The sequence below is a fragment of the Trichomonas vaginalis genome, chromosome I (genome assembly GCF_026262505.1).
Source record: "Trichomonas vaginalis G3 chromosome I, whole genome shotgun sequence".
Taxonomy (NCBI): domain Eukaryota; phylum Parabasalia; order Trichomonadida; family Trichomonadidae; genus Trichomonas; species Trichomonas vaginalis.
Window position 1 is genome coordinate 7912608 of NC_067203.1, and position 17996 is coordinate 7930603.

Genomic DNA, 17996 nt, shown 5'->3' on the forward strand with positions numbered 1-17996 from the left:
AATGTCGACACATTCAGTGTTCATTCTTTATGGCTGTTCAATACTTTAAAGCATTAAGCACAAACATTAAATCAAACCTGTCCACCCTTTTCATTTTCAGTGGTTTTAGTCGTCAACAGTTGAACGTTATGCTTTATCAAGTGAATTTACCAATGAGCATTAATGAACTTTACACACAATATCAACAATTAGGAGAACATGGAAAAATAATAGTTGATTTAAATAAAGGTTCCATTAAATTCGAATAACTTTTTTATAATTAATTTTTATTTTTTATTTATAATTAAACATGACAGAAATTGCAAATCTTCTACAGGTTCCATTAAAACAAGGAACAAACAAAAAGGGTGCATATAATAGAACTATGAAAGTTCCAGACGGAATGAAAGAATTAGTCCACATTGTTGCCGGTCTTCAAAAGGATGTTAAACAAATGAGAAACGTTTTAACATTACCAGAAGCTCAAGCATATGCCAAACGTCATGGACCAAATTGGGAAGCACATGAAGCAGACATTACAGGACCAAATGGAAAGCCTGATGGAATAAATGAAGTCTTTGTTACTGATGGTCAAGGAAATATTAAAGTCATAAATGGGTATAAATTAACAATGACGGATTATCCTAAACGTAAAGCATATAATGAACGTTATCCTATGCAATTTGATGAAAATGGAAAAGCTGTTAAACAACATATCGGAGACAGTAAAGATGGACCAATTCTTTCATACCGTCATAATCCATATTCTTATTTCAATGAAGAATTAAACGCTATTGAAGAGGGACCGGATGGATTACCACGATATGTTAATCAGTTTGATGGTCAATATGCAAATTTGAGACCTGAAATTCCAGCTAAGAAATTCTTTAAAGTTGCTTTATTCGATCCAGTGTTCAATGAACAGAAAGAAGCAATGAAAGCAGAATTTAAACCAATTCAAGTGGCAAGAATTTCTTCATCTTCACTTTCAGAAGCGTTCAAGGAATTGATAAAGAAACCACTTTATTCTCAACAAGGTTATAACTTTGATTTAATTAAAGAAAGTGATAGACGTAAATTAGAAAAATCGGATGGTTTTAAGAATGCATGTAATGAAATGATTAAAGATATTGTAAATGATAAAATAAGACTGGAAGAAACTCAAACCATTATCAATAACATAATTGGTGCAGTTACAAAGAAAGTATAAGCAAACAAGGAGGAACCTTGGGATATTACCGTAACAACTAAATAAAACTTTAAATATATTTTTCTTTTTTTTATTCAATTATAAATGAGAAGACGTTTCACAAGTCAAAAGAACACAAACGCAAAAGCAGAGATTACGGTTGGTTATAATGTAAATGATGATAAATCACGAATTATTCAAAATGTTAAAGTTAATGTTAGTCCTGAATTAACAAGGTCAGCAACTCAACCAAATTTATTAACTCGTGACTTACCGAAAAAGGAGGAGGAGCAAAATAAAGAAGATGGAGACCCAATCATTTTAGCTGAACCAGGTAAAGAACCTGTTGAAATTCCCACTTATCCAACATACCCAGCACCACTTGATAACCCATATAAAATAGACATTAATTCTGAATTAATGAAAATATATCGCGATATCATAACTGATAATTATGATTCAATAATAAATTTAATTGACCAATCCGGTTTAATTATTTTACCTTATGAATCATTAATTCACATTATCGCCATTCTTTGTGATGTTCAAGATTCAGACGTGAAGATTCAATTTTTCATAGATGATGAGGTTTCATGCTGCGGAACAGTTGCAAAAATAAATCCTATAAAGGATATTAGCACAATTAAGATATCAAAGAACGGAACAACAACTGAACTTCATTTAACATATAATGATATTTATAATAAAATAGTTGATGAATATAAAATATCACTTGAAAAATTCTTTGTTAAGGCTATTTAATATTCAAGCATTAACATTAACGAATAATAATCCTTTGAATCATAATCAATAATAATTGACCTTTCACCAGTTTCTATCGTTTGTTTTATTTCTTTTTGTTCCCCACTATCTGGATCAGTCATTGTAATTGTTTTTGTTATAGTATCTGCTTTATCTTTAACTTCAATCTTTTTTCCATCGGGATATTTAAACCAAAATTCCAAAAATTCGATATTGTCAATCTGTTCATATTTTAATCTATCAATTACATTTTTAATACCATCTGAAAATCTTATGAAATGGTCATTATATGGGTTTGATTGAACTAAATTTGAATGAAGTGAAATATAACCTGATGATGAATATGACATCGACTCATATTTTCTGAAAACACTAAAATTTATAACATGAATGAATTTCTTATTCGTTGAATTTATGAATTCTTGAGGTAATCTTATTCTAGTTTTATTTATCACTGGAAAATAACGCTTTACCATATTTTTAATCGTAATAAAAAATGTCAATTATCAATATTATTTCGAATAATAGTTGTGAATTAAATTTAACAGTTAGTGGAATTTATAATGTTACTCTCGTTTCTGTGAGTGGTAAATTTAATCCCATTCTTTTAGACCCTTCAGATTATATATCATTTATTAAAGATGACCATGAAAAAACGTATGATATGTATATAAATAATGTGATAGTGAGGGGGGATATTAACACAATTTTAAGTTATTTAAATGAATCATTTATCGTATGGTATGAAGAAAATTTTAAATCAAAACCCGATAAACTTTTTGAACTTGATGAAATAAATAACCTTATTAAATTTCCGCTGAAAATTAAATTTTGTACTCCTCGTCTTCGTTCATTGTTGGGGATATTAAATTTTGAAAAAGATGTTGGGGATGTTTTGTATTCTGACACTGGTTCCAATTTCATTTTAATCAAATGTGATAAAGTTAATACCCCAATGAGATTTTCACATCAAACATTAGACCCTAACTCTTACCCATCAATACAAAACATTTTATCCATCAACTTAAACATATTTTCTTTATCATATCCATTTCAATTATCCGGGAATTCATTTATTCTTCATTCAAAAGATTTATCAAATATTAAATTTAGAATAACTGACCTATTTGATTGTGATTTAGAATTCATGAATGAATATTATGGCAATTTCAAATAGAAAAAATAGCTGATGAGATAACGGATTTAAATATTTATTTTAAATCGTAATAAATGATTAAACAACAGCAACCACAGACCATTACATACGCCACATATGCATATAATTCAAAGACGGCAGAACAAACGCAAAGGTTGAAATATGGAGATTTGGAGATAGTATTGAAAATGACCATTTTGAATTCGTTTGCAAAGGTGGTGCGGTGATATCAAATATAAAAGAAATTTTATTTATGAATTCAAAAATTAAAGGTATAACGGATGATATAACATCAATTCCACCAGAAGAACAGAGATATTACGCATTAAATGCATTTCCTAAAGTTTTGAAGATTGGAAGATTTAATTTAAATGAGGAATTCATAAAAGGTTTCCTAAATGACATAATGAAGAAGCAGATAAAACATATGTTAACGATGAGTTAGCATATGTGGCTGTGCGTTAGTGAAGAAGGCAGATAAGGAATATGTGGATGAAAAAGATAATGAAATTATAGAAAGGGTTGAATGGTATCATGAACGGACATCAAGATTTTTAAAAACTAAAGCTGATACAGGATGGGTTTCAGGATGTTTAGACCTTAAAGCAGATAAAATATTAGTTAACGATGAGTTAAATAAGAAGGCAGATAAGGAATACGTTGATACTGAGTTAGCAAAGAAAGCTGATATATCATTTGTTAATGAAGAAATAAAACAATCGGAGGTCTATTTTACCCCACCATTTTTAAATTTTATGAAATCATCAGATAAAACATTTGAAGATATTGAATGGTTATGTTTCGATGGGGTGACCATGTATTTATTTTATACAGGCGGAGTGCTTTATTATTTTAAAACAAATGATTTTAAAAACTATGAATCATTTACTCCATCCGTTTTGAATCCTGATACACGAGAGCCAATCATTAATCCAAGAATTTTTTATGTTGAATATAATAACGGCAAATTTATGGGAATGATAACGGTTGGAGATGATTTTTGCCCTTGTTATTCATTCGATTGTATCCAATGGTTCAAATGTAATTTAAATCAAGATGTTTAAATTTAAATATTCCAAATAATCCTATTAGATGTGTTAATAATAAATGGGTACTAATTTATGAAGTCAATCAAATTTTCATTAGTGAGGATGGGATAAATTATTATATGTTTAGTTGATGTCATCAGATTTGAAAATTGATTATACAAGTAAATGGTATTACATTAACAACATGTGTTTTATCCTACAAAATGATAAAATTTATAGATCATATTCAATACCATTTGGTCGTTTTGAACAAATTTTTCAAGCTGATGGAGACATTGAAGCTTTATGTTATGCTTCAAATGTTTGTGTTCTTGTTTCAGGTAGTATGTTGTATTCATATCCTGTAAGTTATAACAGACATATTTATTTATCACAAGATTTTTCACAGGATCCAGAGAAAACACCAAATTGGGAATTGGTTTATTCATTCACTCCAAAATTTACTCGAAATTATAGATTTACAAATTTGTTTTTATATTGATGGTATTTCATTGCTTTTGGATGTGGTGATTTAGTAAATATCAGTAGTGATGGAAAAAATTGGTCTGAAATCACAAAATTTCAAGATGTTAAAAAAGCAATTTTCAAAAATAATATGTTAATATTGATGACAATACCAATTTTAACTTCTTACACGATTTCAATATTATATAATAAATTCAATATTCATAATGGATTAGAGAAGAAAGCAGATAAGGAATGGGTTAATACTAAATTAGAGAAGAAAGCAGATAAGGAATGGGTTAATACTGAGTTAAAGAAGAAAGCAGATAAGGAATATGTTAATACTAAATTAAATACAATGTTTGAGATGATTTACCCCATTGGTTCAATATATACATCAATGAATTCAACAAATCCATCAACATTATTTGGATTTGGTACATGGCAGCAGATAACCGATCGTTTTTTATATTGTACAAACTCATCAAAACAAACCGGTGGAAGTAAAACAATTACGGGTGAAAATTTACCTGCTCACAGTCATTACGTTAATTTAAACACAACCGAAGCAGGATGGCATAAGCATAGATATTGGGATTGGTCAGGAATGACAAAAGGTAAAGGATATGATGTTAAAGATGACGTTAAATTTGCTATTAATTGTTACTGGAACGATACACAGGGTTCAGGTAATCATACACATAATGTTTCAGGATATACACAAACGACGGGACAGAGTAAAGATTACATGCCGCCCTATATGACAGTTTATGCATGGTTTCGGACGGATTGAAAGTCCTGAGCTCCAATTCAGCATACCTCATTAATGAAATTACAGAATTTTTGAATAAATGAGGGGGTTACCATGTGCTACCAGGTAAACTAACTTCTTTTAAAAAATGAGACAACATGACATTTAGACAACAACACAGGAGGAAGGCATTTATGAATTATTTTTGAAGAACTGTAGGTGCTACCATGTTACCATGTGCTACCAGGTAAACTAACTTCTTTTAAAAAATGAGACAACATGACATTTAGACAACAACACAGGAGGAAGGCATTTATGAATTATTTTTGAAGAACTGTAGGTGCTACCATGTTACCATGTGCTACCAGGTAAACTAACTTCTTTTAAAAAATGAGACAACATGACATTTAGACAACAACACAGGAGGAAGGCATTTATGAATTATTTTTGAAGAACTGTAGGTGCTACCATGTTACCATGTGCTACCAGGTAAACTAACTTCTTTTAAAAAATGAGACAACATGACATTTAGACAACAACACAGGAGGAAGGCATTTATGAATTATTTTTGAAGAACTGTAGGTGCTACCATGTTACCATGTGCTACCAGGTAAACTAACTTCTTTTAAAAAATGAGACAACATGACATTTAGACAACAACACAGGAGGAAGGCATTTATGAATTATTTTTGAAGAACTGTAGGTGCTACCATGTTACCATGTGCTACCAGGTAAACTAACTTCTTTTAAAAAATGAGACAACATGACATTTAGACAACAACACAGGAGGAAGGCATTTATGAATTATTTTTGAAGAACTGTAGGTGCTACCATGTTACCATGTGCTACCAGGTAAACTAACTTCTTTTAAAAAATGAGACAACATGACATTTAGACAACAACACAGGAGGAAGGCAAAAATAAATTCAAATCATACTTTATAAAGCTTCATTTACAGGTATTTCATCGTCAGTAAATGAATCCTCATTATCGTTTAGTTCAACCTGTTTATATAATCCTTTCATTTCTTCTTTCAAAACATAACACCATGTTTGTTTACCGTCTATTCTTCTATGTTTCCTATCACATTTATCCTTAATACTCATTTGAAAATTCTTGTCTTTCATGTCTGATGGTTTGCAGAATAGAGCATTTTTACACGTCATACCTGCACACAATTCATCATAATGTGTATTTATCCATACATCTAAAGGATTTGTTGATAATTCAATTAAATCTTGTTTGGCTTCAGTCATCGGTATGATTCGTACATTAAATGATGAAAGGTCGTAATTGATAAAATACGTCAGTAAATTATCATAAAATTCCTTTGTGCATGAATCCATTAAATTCTTGAAGTAATCAAATTGACCCTTGAATTTACCATTAACCCTTAAAACTACGTATCTTCTGTCTCCAACTTCAATTTTAACAGGGTAAACGTTATTAGTTACGAAAATGAAATTGGCAACATTCTGAGCAGTTCTTCTGGGTTGATTCTTTTCATTAATTCTAATCTCATTATCCGTTATAATTGATTTCAAAGCGTTGAAGTTTGCGAGTCTGTCTTCACCAACATTCTTGAGTTCATTAAGTACAAGAAACATTTTATTTTCAACTACTGAGTTGAAATTACCCGTTAACTCACTTATTTCAGTAATGTTTTTGCATGAATAACCAGCGAGAAGTTCAGAAATAATGTCTGTGAATCTGTTTTTACCTGTTCCCTGAAGTCCTTTCAAAATAATTGCTGTTTCATTCTTGATTCCAGGATGTTGAATCATTGATGCAATCCAGCCGAGTAGATATTTATACACTTCATCGTTATTATCACAAATGGCTTCATTAATGAAATTCATAAACATCTCAATTTTTGAGTAATCTGTTTTTTCGAGAATGTTGTATTTATAACCTTGAAACGTTGAGAAAACATCTGGGGAATCAGATTTAAAGCAAACACCCTTAACGGTTAATGAAGACAATTGATTTAATAGTACATCCCATGCTGTTATTGTTTTACCTTCTTCTTTAAATAATTTAATCATTTTGAGTGACTCTTTCATGTTTGATTGAAGAACGAATGATATTTGATTCATTTTATCATGAATATTATAGTCTTTTTGAATGAAGTATTTGTTTCCACAATCTACAAAACGAATGACACGTGATAAATCCTCAATTACTTCAGAACTGTTTTTATACTGATGATTTTCAGCTTTACGTCTAATATCTGTTATCAAAAACGAGTCATCAAGTTTTATATCAAATGTTATTTTTGGCTTACGTAATAAAGGTAAAACATATTCATCATAATATTCCTTTTGATAAAGTTTTAGAATCTTTACCAAAACAAATGGAGAAGTCATTAAATGTGCATATCTATCACGTGCTTTTTCAAAATTACTTTTTGCATTTTCTGTTAAACTGCAGAAGTTATAAACGTTATCGTATGCTTCATTAATTAAATGATTAGGTAACGAATTAATAGCTTGAAACAGTGTGAATAATGTAACTTCTTTTTCTAAATTCATGTTTCCACCGTCATTATGTACTTCAAAATCACTGATGCCATCAACTATGCTCTGGGCAAGTTTATCGTCAATGTTTACATCTTTGTTTTCATTCATGATAGTCTTTATTTCTTCGTTCTTCTGTTCAACTCTTACCTTAATATTCAAATCATTTAATATATCATTCACTGTTCTGGTTAATGTTGAATCATAACTTCCACGAATGAATGAGTATGTATTGATTGGTTCTGATGCATTCTTGCGAACTCTTGAATCAGCCATAACCACTAATGAACGCTTTGAATCATCCATTGAAGTCATGATATCGATATCATAATCATTGCAGGAATAACATTTAATCATTCTGTTCGAGGTTGAATAGAAGAAATTAGTGTTGCAATAAATGTGAAGACCTCCTGAAGCGGTTTTAACGATAACATCTTTATCCGAAAGTTTTGATAAAATGTCTTTTCTAACTGTTTCTTTAAGTTCGTCATTGTACGATTTATTGATATCAACATCTATAATCGTTAAATTTGAAATTTTATTTACTAATAAAGCCATACCAGTTTTCCTTCCTCTTCCTCCATCGTGTTTGAGGTAGTTATGTAAATCAATCTTGTTTTCACCAATTCTTTCGTTGAGGGTTTTAGTTTCTGCCACAACTAATTCCTCAACTAATGAATCAATAACTTTTTCATCAGAAACGATATAGGTGCTGTTGCTGTTTGTTGCTGTCATTTATATAGGAATAAAAAAATAAAAATAATTTTAAAACTAACCTTATTTTTGGGCTGTATCAAATTTCCTGTGTTGTTGTCTAAATGTCATGTTGTCTCATTTTTTAAAAGAAGTTAGTTGACCTGGTAGCACATGGTAACATGGTAGCACCTACAGTTCTTCAAAAATAATTCATAACTGCCTTCCTCTCGTGTTGTTGACACAATGTCATGTCGTCAACATGACAACATGGTAGCACCTACAGTTCTTCAAAAATAATTCATAACTGCCTTCCTCCTGTGTTGTTGTCTAAATGTCATGTTGTCTCATTTTTTAAAAGAAGTTAGTTGACCTGGTAGCACATGGTAACATGGTAGCACCTACAGTTCTTCAAAAATAATTCATAACTGCCTTCCTCTCGTGTTGTTGACACAATGTCATGTCGTCAACATGACAACATGGTAGCACCTACAGTTCTTCAAAAATAATTCATAACTGCCTTCCTCCTGTGTTGTTGTCTAAATGTCATGTTGTCTCATTTTTTAAAAGAAGTTAGTTGACCTGGTAGCACATGGTAACATGGTAGCACCTACAGTTCTTCAAAAATAATTCATAACTGTTTAAATTTCTCATCAAAACAGAAGAAATCAAATGGTGCGAATTTGAAAATGTTTTTATCATAAAATTGTTTATCAGTAACAATTGCTTGAAATGCTTGAGTGTTAGGAAGACTTGGATCGCCAGCGATTGCCCAATAAGATGAATCAGTATCACCTTCAATGAAATGAAAACGATTAAGATTCATGCATTTATACATAAAATCATAAATGAAAACTAAATACCAGTATTTAGCATTATCTAAAGTGAAGAATGCCTCTTGTAAACATGTTTCACATCTATAAAATCTATCTTTAAGCATCAGTTGATATGTATCCTCACCTATTTCTCTTATGTTTTTAAACTTATTTGACATACATGCAACGCGTGACTTCTGTGCATTCATTATTTTAGTCTTTGCGTAATTTTGTGTATTCATTGCATCGTAACCATATGATCCATTAAGCGAAATCTTACAAAATAAACTTTTTCCTTTATTTCCTTCTAATTCAGCCTTTTGTCTTTCGTTCATAAATTTGTTCGCAAATTCATTAAAACAAGTGTTTTTCGTAAATGTTAAAATTGATTGAATGTCATCAATGATAAAATGAAATCTGTCGATTAGATACCAAAGATAATAAGAAGAAAATGGTTGATATTGGTTGTGTGTTGATGCTAACTGAGTTAATTTTCTCTGTTTCTGGTCAACTGGTAGATTGTTTGATTTCATGTAATTATACATAAAACCGCCAATTGTTTTTTCATCTGTGATAATATCTAAGTTTCTTATTATCGGTAAAAAGTTTATGTAATCATTAATGTATTTTTCATCAATGTGACCCTTTACTTCAGCCACGAATAAAGTATTTTTCTTTCTAATAATTCCTAAAGCTTTTGCTTTCTTTGTTGCTGTATCACAAATGATAACACCATTCAATCTTCCCGGCATATACATTTTATGATCGGTGTATTGAATGAAATCATGAGGATTTGATGAAAATGATGAAGGATATAATGAATTGAAATCAACACCAACGAAATGAGTCATGATGTTGGAAGTGTCCTCATTTGATACTGTTTTAGTTTCTGGACTATATGAAAGTTTATTAATGTGCGTGATTCCTTTAAGATTAACACGATGTTGAACATTTGATAGACCACCAGTAATTCCATTACGGAGGATGTGATACGCTTCCACTGAATCTAAAGTCATTGGTAAATTATTTTTTAATGCATAATTTCTTAAATTAATTCTTAAACGTTGAACTTCTTCATCTTTATTTGATTTTACGACATTGCAATAACAACACATTAACTGACAATTTTCTTCAGTATGTGGTTTTTCATTATCAATTCTATCCAATGTTGGTTTATTTGCATATGTAAACGCTTTACCACACATTTTACATTTAGATGAAAGGATTAAATCGTGAAAATATTGATAGTCATCCATTGAAACATTATTTTTGGTATCTCTTTTCACCTTTTCATCTTGTTTCTTATATGATTCAATTTTATATTTCCAATACTTTTTCGTTAATTCAAAACTTGATTCCACATTTTCTTCTTCTGGATATGTTTCGTTAGGATTAAAGTCTTTATATGCTAAAGCGTAACGAATCATTGATGCATTAGATGATAATGAAAGATTATGGAGCATGTCAATTTTATAAACAAATGTTTCTTCAATAATTTTATCGATTGGGTCAATCATAATTTCAACGTCTTTATTGCAATAATGAATAAAATATTCTAATCTATTCTCAAAATTTTTAGCATCATTGAGATATATTTGATAATCACTATCTGATATAGTTTCTTGGTTAATGCTGAATAAAATGAATCTTGAGTGAATGGTTCCTTTTATATAATTCTTCTTCGTAATTTCCCATGTGATGAATTGATATGGGAAAAAGGATTTAACACGTGTTTTATTGTTTCCGAAATCTTGAGTGAATTGGTCTAATGTCCCACCCGCTATATAATTTCTGATGTCAATAAATCTCAATTCATATGGAACGTTTGTTTTCTTTACAATGATTTGCTTAAATTGTGAAGAAGAACCCAGCATTGATTTTATCTTCCATTTTGCAGTATTTAAATCACGAAGAATTAAATTTAAATCAAACTTTCCCGAATTAAAACCTATGATATTCACTTTATTGAATTCCTCATCTAGAAGTTCTTTAAATGCTTCCTTCTGTTTCTCATTTAATGTATTCATTAATTCTTCATATTGTTCAATATTTGATTTAGCAACTAATGAACAGGTTGAAAATAAAAATTCAATCCAATCAGAGATGAACGAATCACTTGATGTTAAGCAAAAATTCCTTGTATATGTTTTATCGTTTAATTTAACCGTTGATGATACCATAAATGGTTTTAAGTAAGCGTTCAAAGTTGCACATTCAGAAAGTAGAAGTTCTTCTTTAGTCTCTAATGTTTCGAAGTCAAAAGTAATATAATATCTTGTTGGTTTATAATATTCCTGCAAATTATGTGCTAATAGCCACTGATATATCTTCTGTTTCGTGATATGTGGTGCATATGGTTGTTGTGTGTTTTGCAATTGAACGTCTTGAATTAATCTTCCATTATTTTCTTTACATTTCTCACAATGTTTTAAAAATCTTCTTTGGTTTTTCCTTTCTGGATCATCACGGATAGAATATACTTCTTCTTTGCAAAAGGAGCAAACTTTATATCCTGTGAGTGCTTCAACGTCTGTTATTCTGTCAGCGTGAAGTTTTCCACATGGACTCTGTGTTAATAAAATATTTACTGTTTCAAATTCTGGATCTATCATTATTGATTCCACTAATGGAAAGTCTACCTTATTTATGTCCACGTCTTCTGGTTGAGGATCACAATAATAAAAATCAATATTAACGTTTAACATTCTTGCTAACCTCTCACTTTCTGATGAAATGTCAAACCCTTCATATGCATCTATGGCTTCATTTAAATAACTTCTACGAGTTTTAGGATTAACACCATCAGGAATGTTATAGAAGCGTTTAAATAACCTTCTACCTTCTGCTCTAATTTGATTATCATTCATTTTAGCCGTTCCGTTTTTGTTCATTTATGTAAGAATAAAAATTAAAAAATAAAAATAAAGTTTATTTTTTTAAAGTCTGAGACTCAGAGAGTCCAGGGCTAAAGTCCATAAAATGAATTAAGAACACATAAATTTTTATCATCTGCGACATGACGAATACATTTTAATTTACTCAAGAATGTACCCTGATACATTAAATCTAATTCCTGTCTTATTTAATTTCACAACTTTGAAAAGGAATGTATGAATAGCTATGAAATGATGACGAGATGATTTATGTGTTGCTTCCATTTTTTCTGAAATAAATGAATAAATATAATGTTTATAAGTTTTCATATCTTTTATGTTCTTAATAACGAATGGAATAGATCTTTCCACTTCGTCCTCCTTCGGAGCTGTTCTTTCATATGAAACATCAACGGTATCTTCAACAATGAAACCACAATCACATAAAATTTTATATGTACCAATTGTTTCTTTTGATATTTTATCTAACAAATCAAAAACTTTATCAACACCTGTACATTTATTTAAATAATAATTTGTGTAAATATCATGGTCTTCTTTCTTAATCGTATTTGTTGCATATGTCACGTTTTTCAGTGCTTTTTTGAATTTTTCAGAATCAAGAGGAGGTGAAAGTAATATACATGGATAATCTCCATCGTCAATAAATTGTAACTTATGTTTATGAATAAATTTTGTGCCTTCTTCTGAAAGTGTTTCGTCAATATCACCATCTAATAAATTTTTAGTAGATTCCAAAAAGTAATTTTTATATCTTTCCTCATGTGATTTTTGAACTTCTGATTCTGAAGCTGGGATATTCATTAAATCCTCTACTTCATTTTCAGCATTTCTTAATTCTTTAATTTTTTCATCTATTTCATCTTAATTGTTCCAATTTCTCAATCTCATCGTTATAATATTCATCTTGTTTAATTTTTTCTTCAAAATATTCAGGAGGTGTTTCAAGGCTCTCTGAGCCCAGGTCCTCTGGACCATAAAGAGGAATATTCTCCTGTTTTTCAACTTTTTTGGGATATAAATATCTCATTATAGCCTTTTTAGTAATTGGTCCGTTATATTTAAATTCATTCAACAATCTGGAAAACTCTTTCACATTCTGCATATATGTTGGATAAGAACCGTCTCCAAAATTTTCTAAAATATTTTCTAATTCTGAATTAGTGAACTTTAAAGATTTCAATGAATTAGTTGTTATACTCATTTATTATAAAATAAAAGATAAAAAATATTTTTGATTAATAAGGAATTAATTTCATTTTATGTCTTATAATGTGCGCATATGTATTTAAAAGGCATTCATTGAATTGCTTTTCAATCTCTTTCTTTTTTTCATCTTCGAATATTATATCATTTTCATGTTCGAAGCTTGTAAGTTTGTTATCTTCAAATATTATATTAGTTTCATATATCAAATTATGATATCGGTCATATTCTTTTAAGTGATAAATAAATACAAAATTTACGGTTCCTTTAATTTTAAATTCAAAATTAATTTTACAACAGCTTTGTGGATCAATTAGTAAATCAATCAAATAATGTTCAAAATCAGATATTATTCTTTTTCCATACATTTTATATTAAATAAAAAATTGACACCATATTTGGAATCTATGCAAAAATATATTCTTTTTATTAATGGTAATATAGGAATTGTAGGAATAAAAACTTTTTATAAATTATTCATAAATTTTTAAAATCTGCTATTCGGAAGTATGTTCAAAAATCATTCAATTATGTGAGAATTCTTACGATTACAAAAAAGGTCACACAACCCGCACTCATATACTACTAATTAGATGAACCTTGGCAATTAAACTTTATTAAATAATAGTTGTTTATAAATTATATTATATTATTATTTAATATTATTTTGATAATGAAGATTTTATTTTGCAATAATATAAACGAAATTTTTTTACCTTATGAACTTTTGATGGAAATATGCAAATTTAAAATAATAAAGAAAGCCGCGAGCGAAGCGATCGGCTTAGTTCGAAGATTTTGATTCAAATCTTTGCTGATCTGTAATTCGCGGAAGCCGCGAGCGAATCGAGCGGCTTAGGTCTAAGATTTTGATTCAAATCTTTGCTTATATTCCTTAAATTCTTTATGAAACTCGCAACAGTTCCATAAAAAATTTTAAATTCTAAACTGTCGAAATTACCGATCGGTAATCACACCCTTCATGAGTGTGTCACTTTTTACAGGTGTGTCACTTTTAGCTAAAATTACCCCTACTCATTTCGACTAAGCTATTGTTTATAAAAATCGGAAAGGAAATATATATCTTTTGAATAGTGGTGATTAAAATATATATGAAAAGACATCATTTAAATGAGATAATTTTATATCAATAATAAAGAGCTCTAAAAATATAAAACAGTTAACAAAGATATCATTACAATCCAATAGCAGATGTTATCATATATCCAATCGTTGAAATAACCAAGATTGACATTAATATTGTTGGCAAGCCATAAATTATATAGTCTACGCCAGTCAAATATGTCGGCTTTGGTCCGTCATCATCAGGAGATTGCTCTGTAACACCAGAAACTAACGCATTAGGGAAACTAGAAATATGGAACAATTGTGCACCGGAAATCATCAAAGCTGAGAGGCAAACAAGTAGAGGTGCATGTCCAGTTGCATTTGCAATCGTAAGAATCAATGGGAAAAGAATTGAGGCGGCAGTGGTCGACGATAAAAGTGACGCGATGAATCCTTCTATCGCCAAAAGTGCCAAGAGTAGCATTGGAACTGAAACTCCACTTAAATAAGGTCTAACGATCGAACCGATCAAGTCAAGGAGTCCGGAGATTTCCATGGTCTGTCCTAAGGCCAAGCCACCACCGAGAAGTATCAATGTACTCCATTTCATTGTATTAAAATCATCTGTTGTAAGAACACCGGATCCGTAGAACCAAACAACTGGAATAAGTGCTGCAATGCCTGTGTGACCCATGAACCAGCTGATTTGGCCTCCTAATGACCACATTAAGATTGTAATTATTGTAACTATTGAAGCAAGAGTATGGCGAGTTGTCCATGGCTCATTTGAGGAATTTGTAGATAGTCTGAGTATTGTTGTATCGTTTCTGACAAATCTAGCGAGTAAATAACCCCATTGTGCGATAATTAATGTAATTGAAACAGGAGCGCCGAATGAGAGCCATTCAATGAATGATATTGGATGTTTGGCACCTGCAACAACGCTTGAAGCAATGACATTCTGTGGCGAAGAAATTAATGTTATCATTCCTCCGCAATTTCCACTCCAAGCAATTCCAAATAAGAGAGCTTTGTTGTATGGATCCTTTGGATCTAAATTCTTCATAATTGGAAGCGCTAATGAGAGAGTTAGTGTAGTTGAAGCAACATTTGAGAGTAAAGATGCAGAGAATAAGTTAATAAACATTAATACAAGTAATATCGTTGGCCTTGATGGTGGAAAATAGCCTAAAACTAGCTTAGAAACGCGAGTTGTAATTTGTAATTTTGAAAGCGCTGTACTCATTGTGAGTGAACCTAAGAAAACGAGTATAACAGGATCCATAAAGTTCGCTGAAAACATTGATGCAAGTTCTTTTGCTGTATATCTTAATCCTGTCTTTGGATCTACGCCAATTCTTAAAAATACTGCAAATATTGGTATTAAAAATGATGCTACAAATGGAGGAATGCATTCTGAAATCCAGTAATAACAGACCATTACAACAATGGCTAAACTCGTATGAGCGCATGGATTTAATGGGAAAATTGGTAACATATATACTATAAAGAATAATCCAACACCTAAAAGAGTTGCAAAACTCCGACGAACGTAAATTGATTTATCAAGATTTAACTGAGAAACTCCAAATTTTTCATTTTCCTTATCAACAACCTTGATTTCTTCATTATTCTCTTCTAAAGGTGAGTTGATACCTTCAATATCACTGTCTTCTAAATCCAAAATCAAAAGGAGATGTTGTTTGTCACTTTTTCCACTTGAAAAATGCCGAGTTAACAACATATATAGAAACCAGTGATTGATTTGAACTCCTTAACAACTGTCTTAATTATGATATATTTCTTGCAAGATACCTTGATTTTCGCATGGTAATTCTTCAGAGAATATTCAGTGAAAATGGTATTTACTATTTTTCTGACTTTTTTTTGATAGTAAATACCATTTTTAGTTGTTATCCAAATAGTTTCTAATGATTATTAAGAAAAATACAAAACAATATTTTAAAAATTGAAAATAATATAGAAAAACTTTATAAAACATCTATTGTGTGACGTTACTTTCGTCAACTTTTTCTATTGCACTGAGGATTTCATCGGCCAAATTCGAATACAATTCATTTTGGTTATCAATTAATTGATTTAACGATTCTATGATAGTAGAATCATCAACAATTTGTGCTGATATCGGAACATTTGCTGATAGTAAGAAGTAAATGCATTTCAAGGATGAAAAAATTAATTGTTCGTCTGAGCACTCAATGAACTCTTTAATTTGTTGGAATAAGTCAACCTTTCCTATAACATATTCATATGCACCAGAATGGCCGCTTAAAAGCAAACTTACGGTAAAAATGAACAATTGTTTTTTAACTCCGAAATTATCAGTGTCTGCACCATTAAATTGGAAATTATTGACAAATATTTCTTCATCTAAAAACTGAATTCCATGTAATTGCAAAATTGTTGCTAACAATAAAATATCTTCTTGATTTCCACTATAGCATGAGAATCCAGATATTATAAACGGTATTGCTCCGCTTTCATATAGTATTGTTGCACCAACATTTCCAGATTCGCCAGGAATTGTTGCAATTGAGTGCATTAAGTCAAGTATTTCACTTAGATGGAACGTGTATCCAGGAGTTGTATAAACTTCGAAGAAATTCGATATGAAATTTGTTTGGATTAATAATTCAAGCAAAGTTGAAGAATCATTGATATACGCATTGATAGTATTTATCACTTCTATTTCTGCTAATGTAATATTTGATCTTTCAACAATAGGATTTAATAGATTTATTAAAAATTCATAAATTTCGACATTATCTTGAATAATTTCCCAATGTCTTTTAATATATTGTATTGTTGCAATCTTTTGATTATCACCTACATATTTTTGCGATAATATTCTAAGGAGATTTTTGATAAAATCTAAATTAACAAAGGCTTCCTTAATTGCCGGATTACAATATTCAAGACATGTAAACACATCATAGGCAAGTGGTAGAGGGAATTTATTAATGACATATTGAACAAAATATTCTTGTTGAGAAATATATTCGCCAGCTTCTCTGGATTTTTGCAAAAACAGTAATATACATTGTAATGAATAATATTCTAATTCAATATTGTTGGTATTAACAAAATTTAGGAGTCGGTCAATTAACATTGGATCAATATTTGAAATTTCTTTAGTATAGAATTGGAAAAACGAATGACAATATGCAGCACCTACTGCGTTCATTGAAATATCGTCAGATAGTAATTGTTGTTGAATCTGCATTAAAAATTCTTCGATTCCTGGGAAATGGAGTTTTGAAATATAAAACCCATGAACAAAATCATCTTCTTTTGGCTTTGGCCTAAGATCTTGTTCGTCATCCTTCGTTGATTTTTCAGGAATCATTTGAAATGGAAATTTGAAGTTTTCAATACGGAATTAATTAATAATTCATATGGCGGTATCCTACGCACTTATTATTCGATAATAAAAATCAGCTTTTTTTTTGTTCT

At 30.2% G+C, this 17996-nt stretch overlaps 6 protein-coding genes across 6 annotated transcripts, besides 2 other annotated features; 2 read left to right on the forward strand and 4 right to left on the reverse strand.

Moving 5' to 3' along the window:
- Positions 1–13822: part of a mobile genetic element that runs on past the window's edge.
- Positions 611–1189, forward strand: TVAGG3_0949020 (uncharacterized protein; the record flags this gene model as incomplete). The annotated part of the gene is made up of 1 exon (XM_051253162.1): positions 611–1189. The coding sequence occupies one exon, from the start codon at positions 611–613 to the stop codon at positions 1187–1189; it is 579 nt and encodes a 192-aa protein (XP_051078736.1).
- Positions 1274–1930, forward strand: TVAGG3_0949030 (uncharacterized protein; the record flags this gene model as incomplete). The annotated part of the gene is made up of 1 exon (XM_051253163.1): positions 1274–1930. One exon carries the CDS (start codon positions 1274–1276, stop codon positions 1928–1930), a length of 657 nt encoding a protein of 218 aa, XP_051078737.1.
- Positions 6364–8581, reverse strand: TVAGG3_0949040 (uncharacterized protein; the record flags this gene model as incomplete). The annotated part of the gene is made up of 1 exon (XM_051253164.1): positions 6364–8581. A coding segment is annotated over one exon (2218 nt), but the record flags the coding sequence as incomplete, so codon positions are not given.
- Positions 9171–12245, reverse strand: TVAGG3_0949050 (DNA/RNA polymerases family; the record flags this gene model as incomplete). The annotated part of the gene is made up of 1 exon (XM_051253165.1): positions 9171–12245. The coding sequence occupies one exon, from the start codon at positions 12243–12245 to the stop codon at positions 9171–9173; it is 3075 nt and encodes a 1024-aa protein (XP_051078739.1).
- A 219-nt stretch (positions 13823–14041) lies between the features above and the next one.
- Positions 14042–14491: a mobile genetic element.
- Positions 14492–14649: 158 nt separating this feature from the next.
- Positions 14650–16266, reverse strand: TVAGG3_0949070 (low-affinity phosphate transporter PHO91 family; the record flags this gene model as incomplete). The annotated part of the gene is made up of 1 exon (XM_001303976.1): positions 14650–16266. The coding sequence occupies one exon, from the start codon at positions 16264–16266 to the stop codon at positions 14650–14652; it is 1617 nt and encodes a 538-aa protein (XP_001303977.1).
- Positions 16267–16524: 258 nt separating this feature from the next.
- Positions 16525–17889, reverse strand: TVAGG3_0949080 (armadillo (ARM) repeat-containing protein family; the record flags this gene model as incomplete). Its single annotated transcript, XM_001303975.1, has 1 exon — positions 16525–17889. The coding sequence occupies one exon, from the start codon at positions 17887–17889 to the stop codon at positions 16525–16527; it is 1365 nt and encodes a 454-aa protein (XP_001303976.1).
- Between the last annotated feature and the right edge of the window lie 107 nt (positions 17890–17996).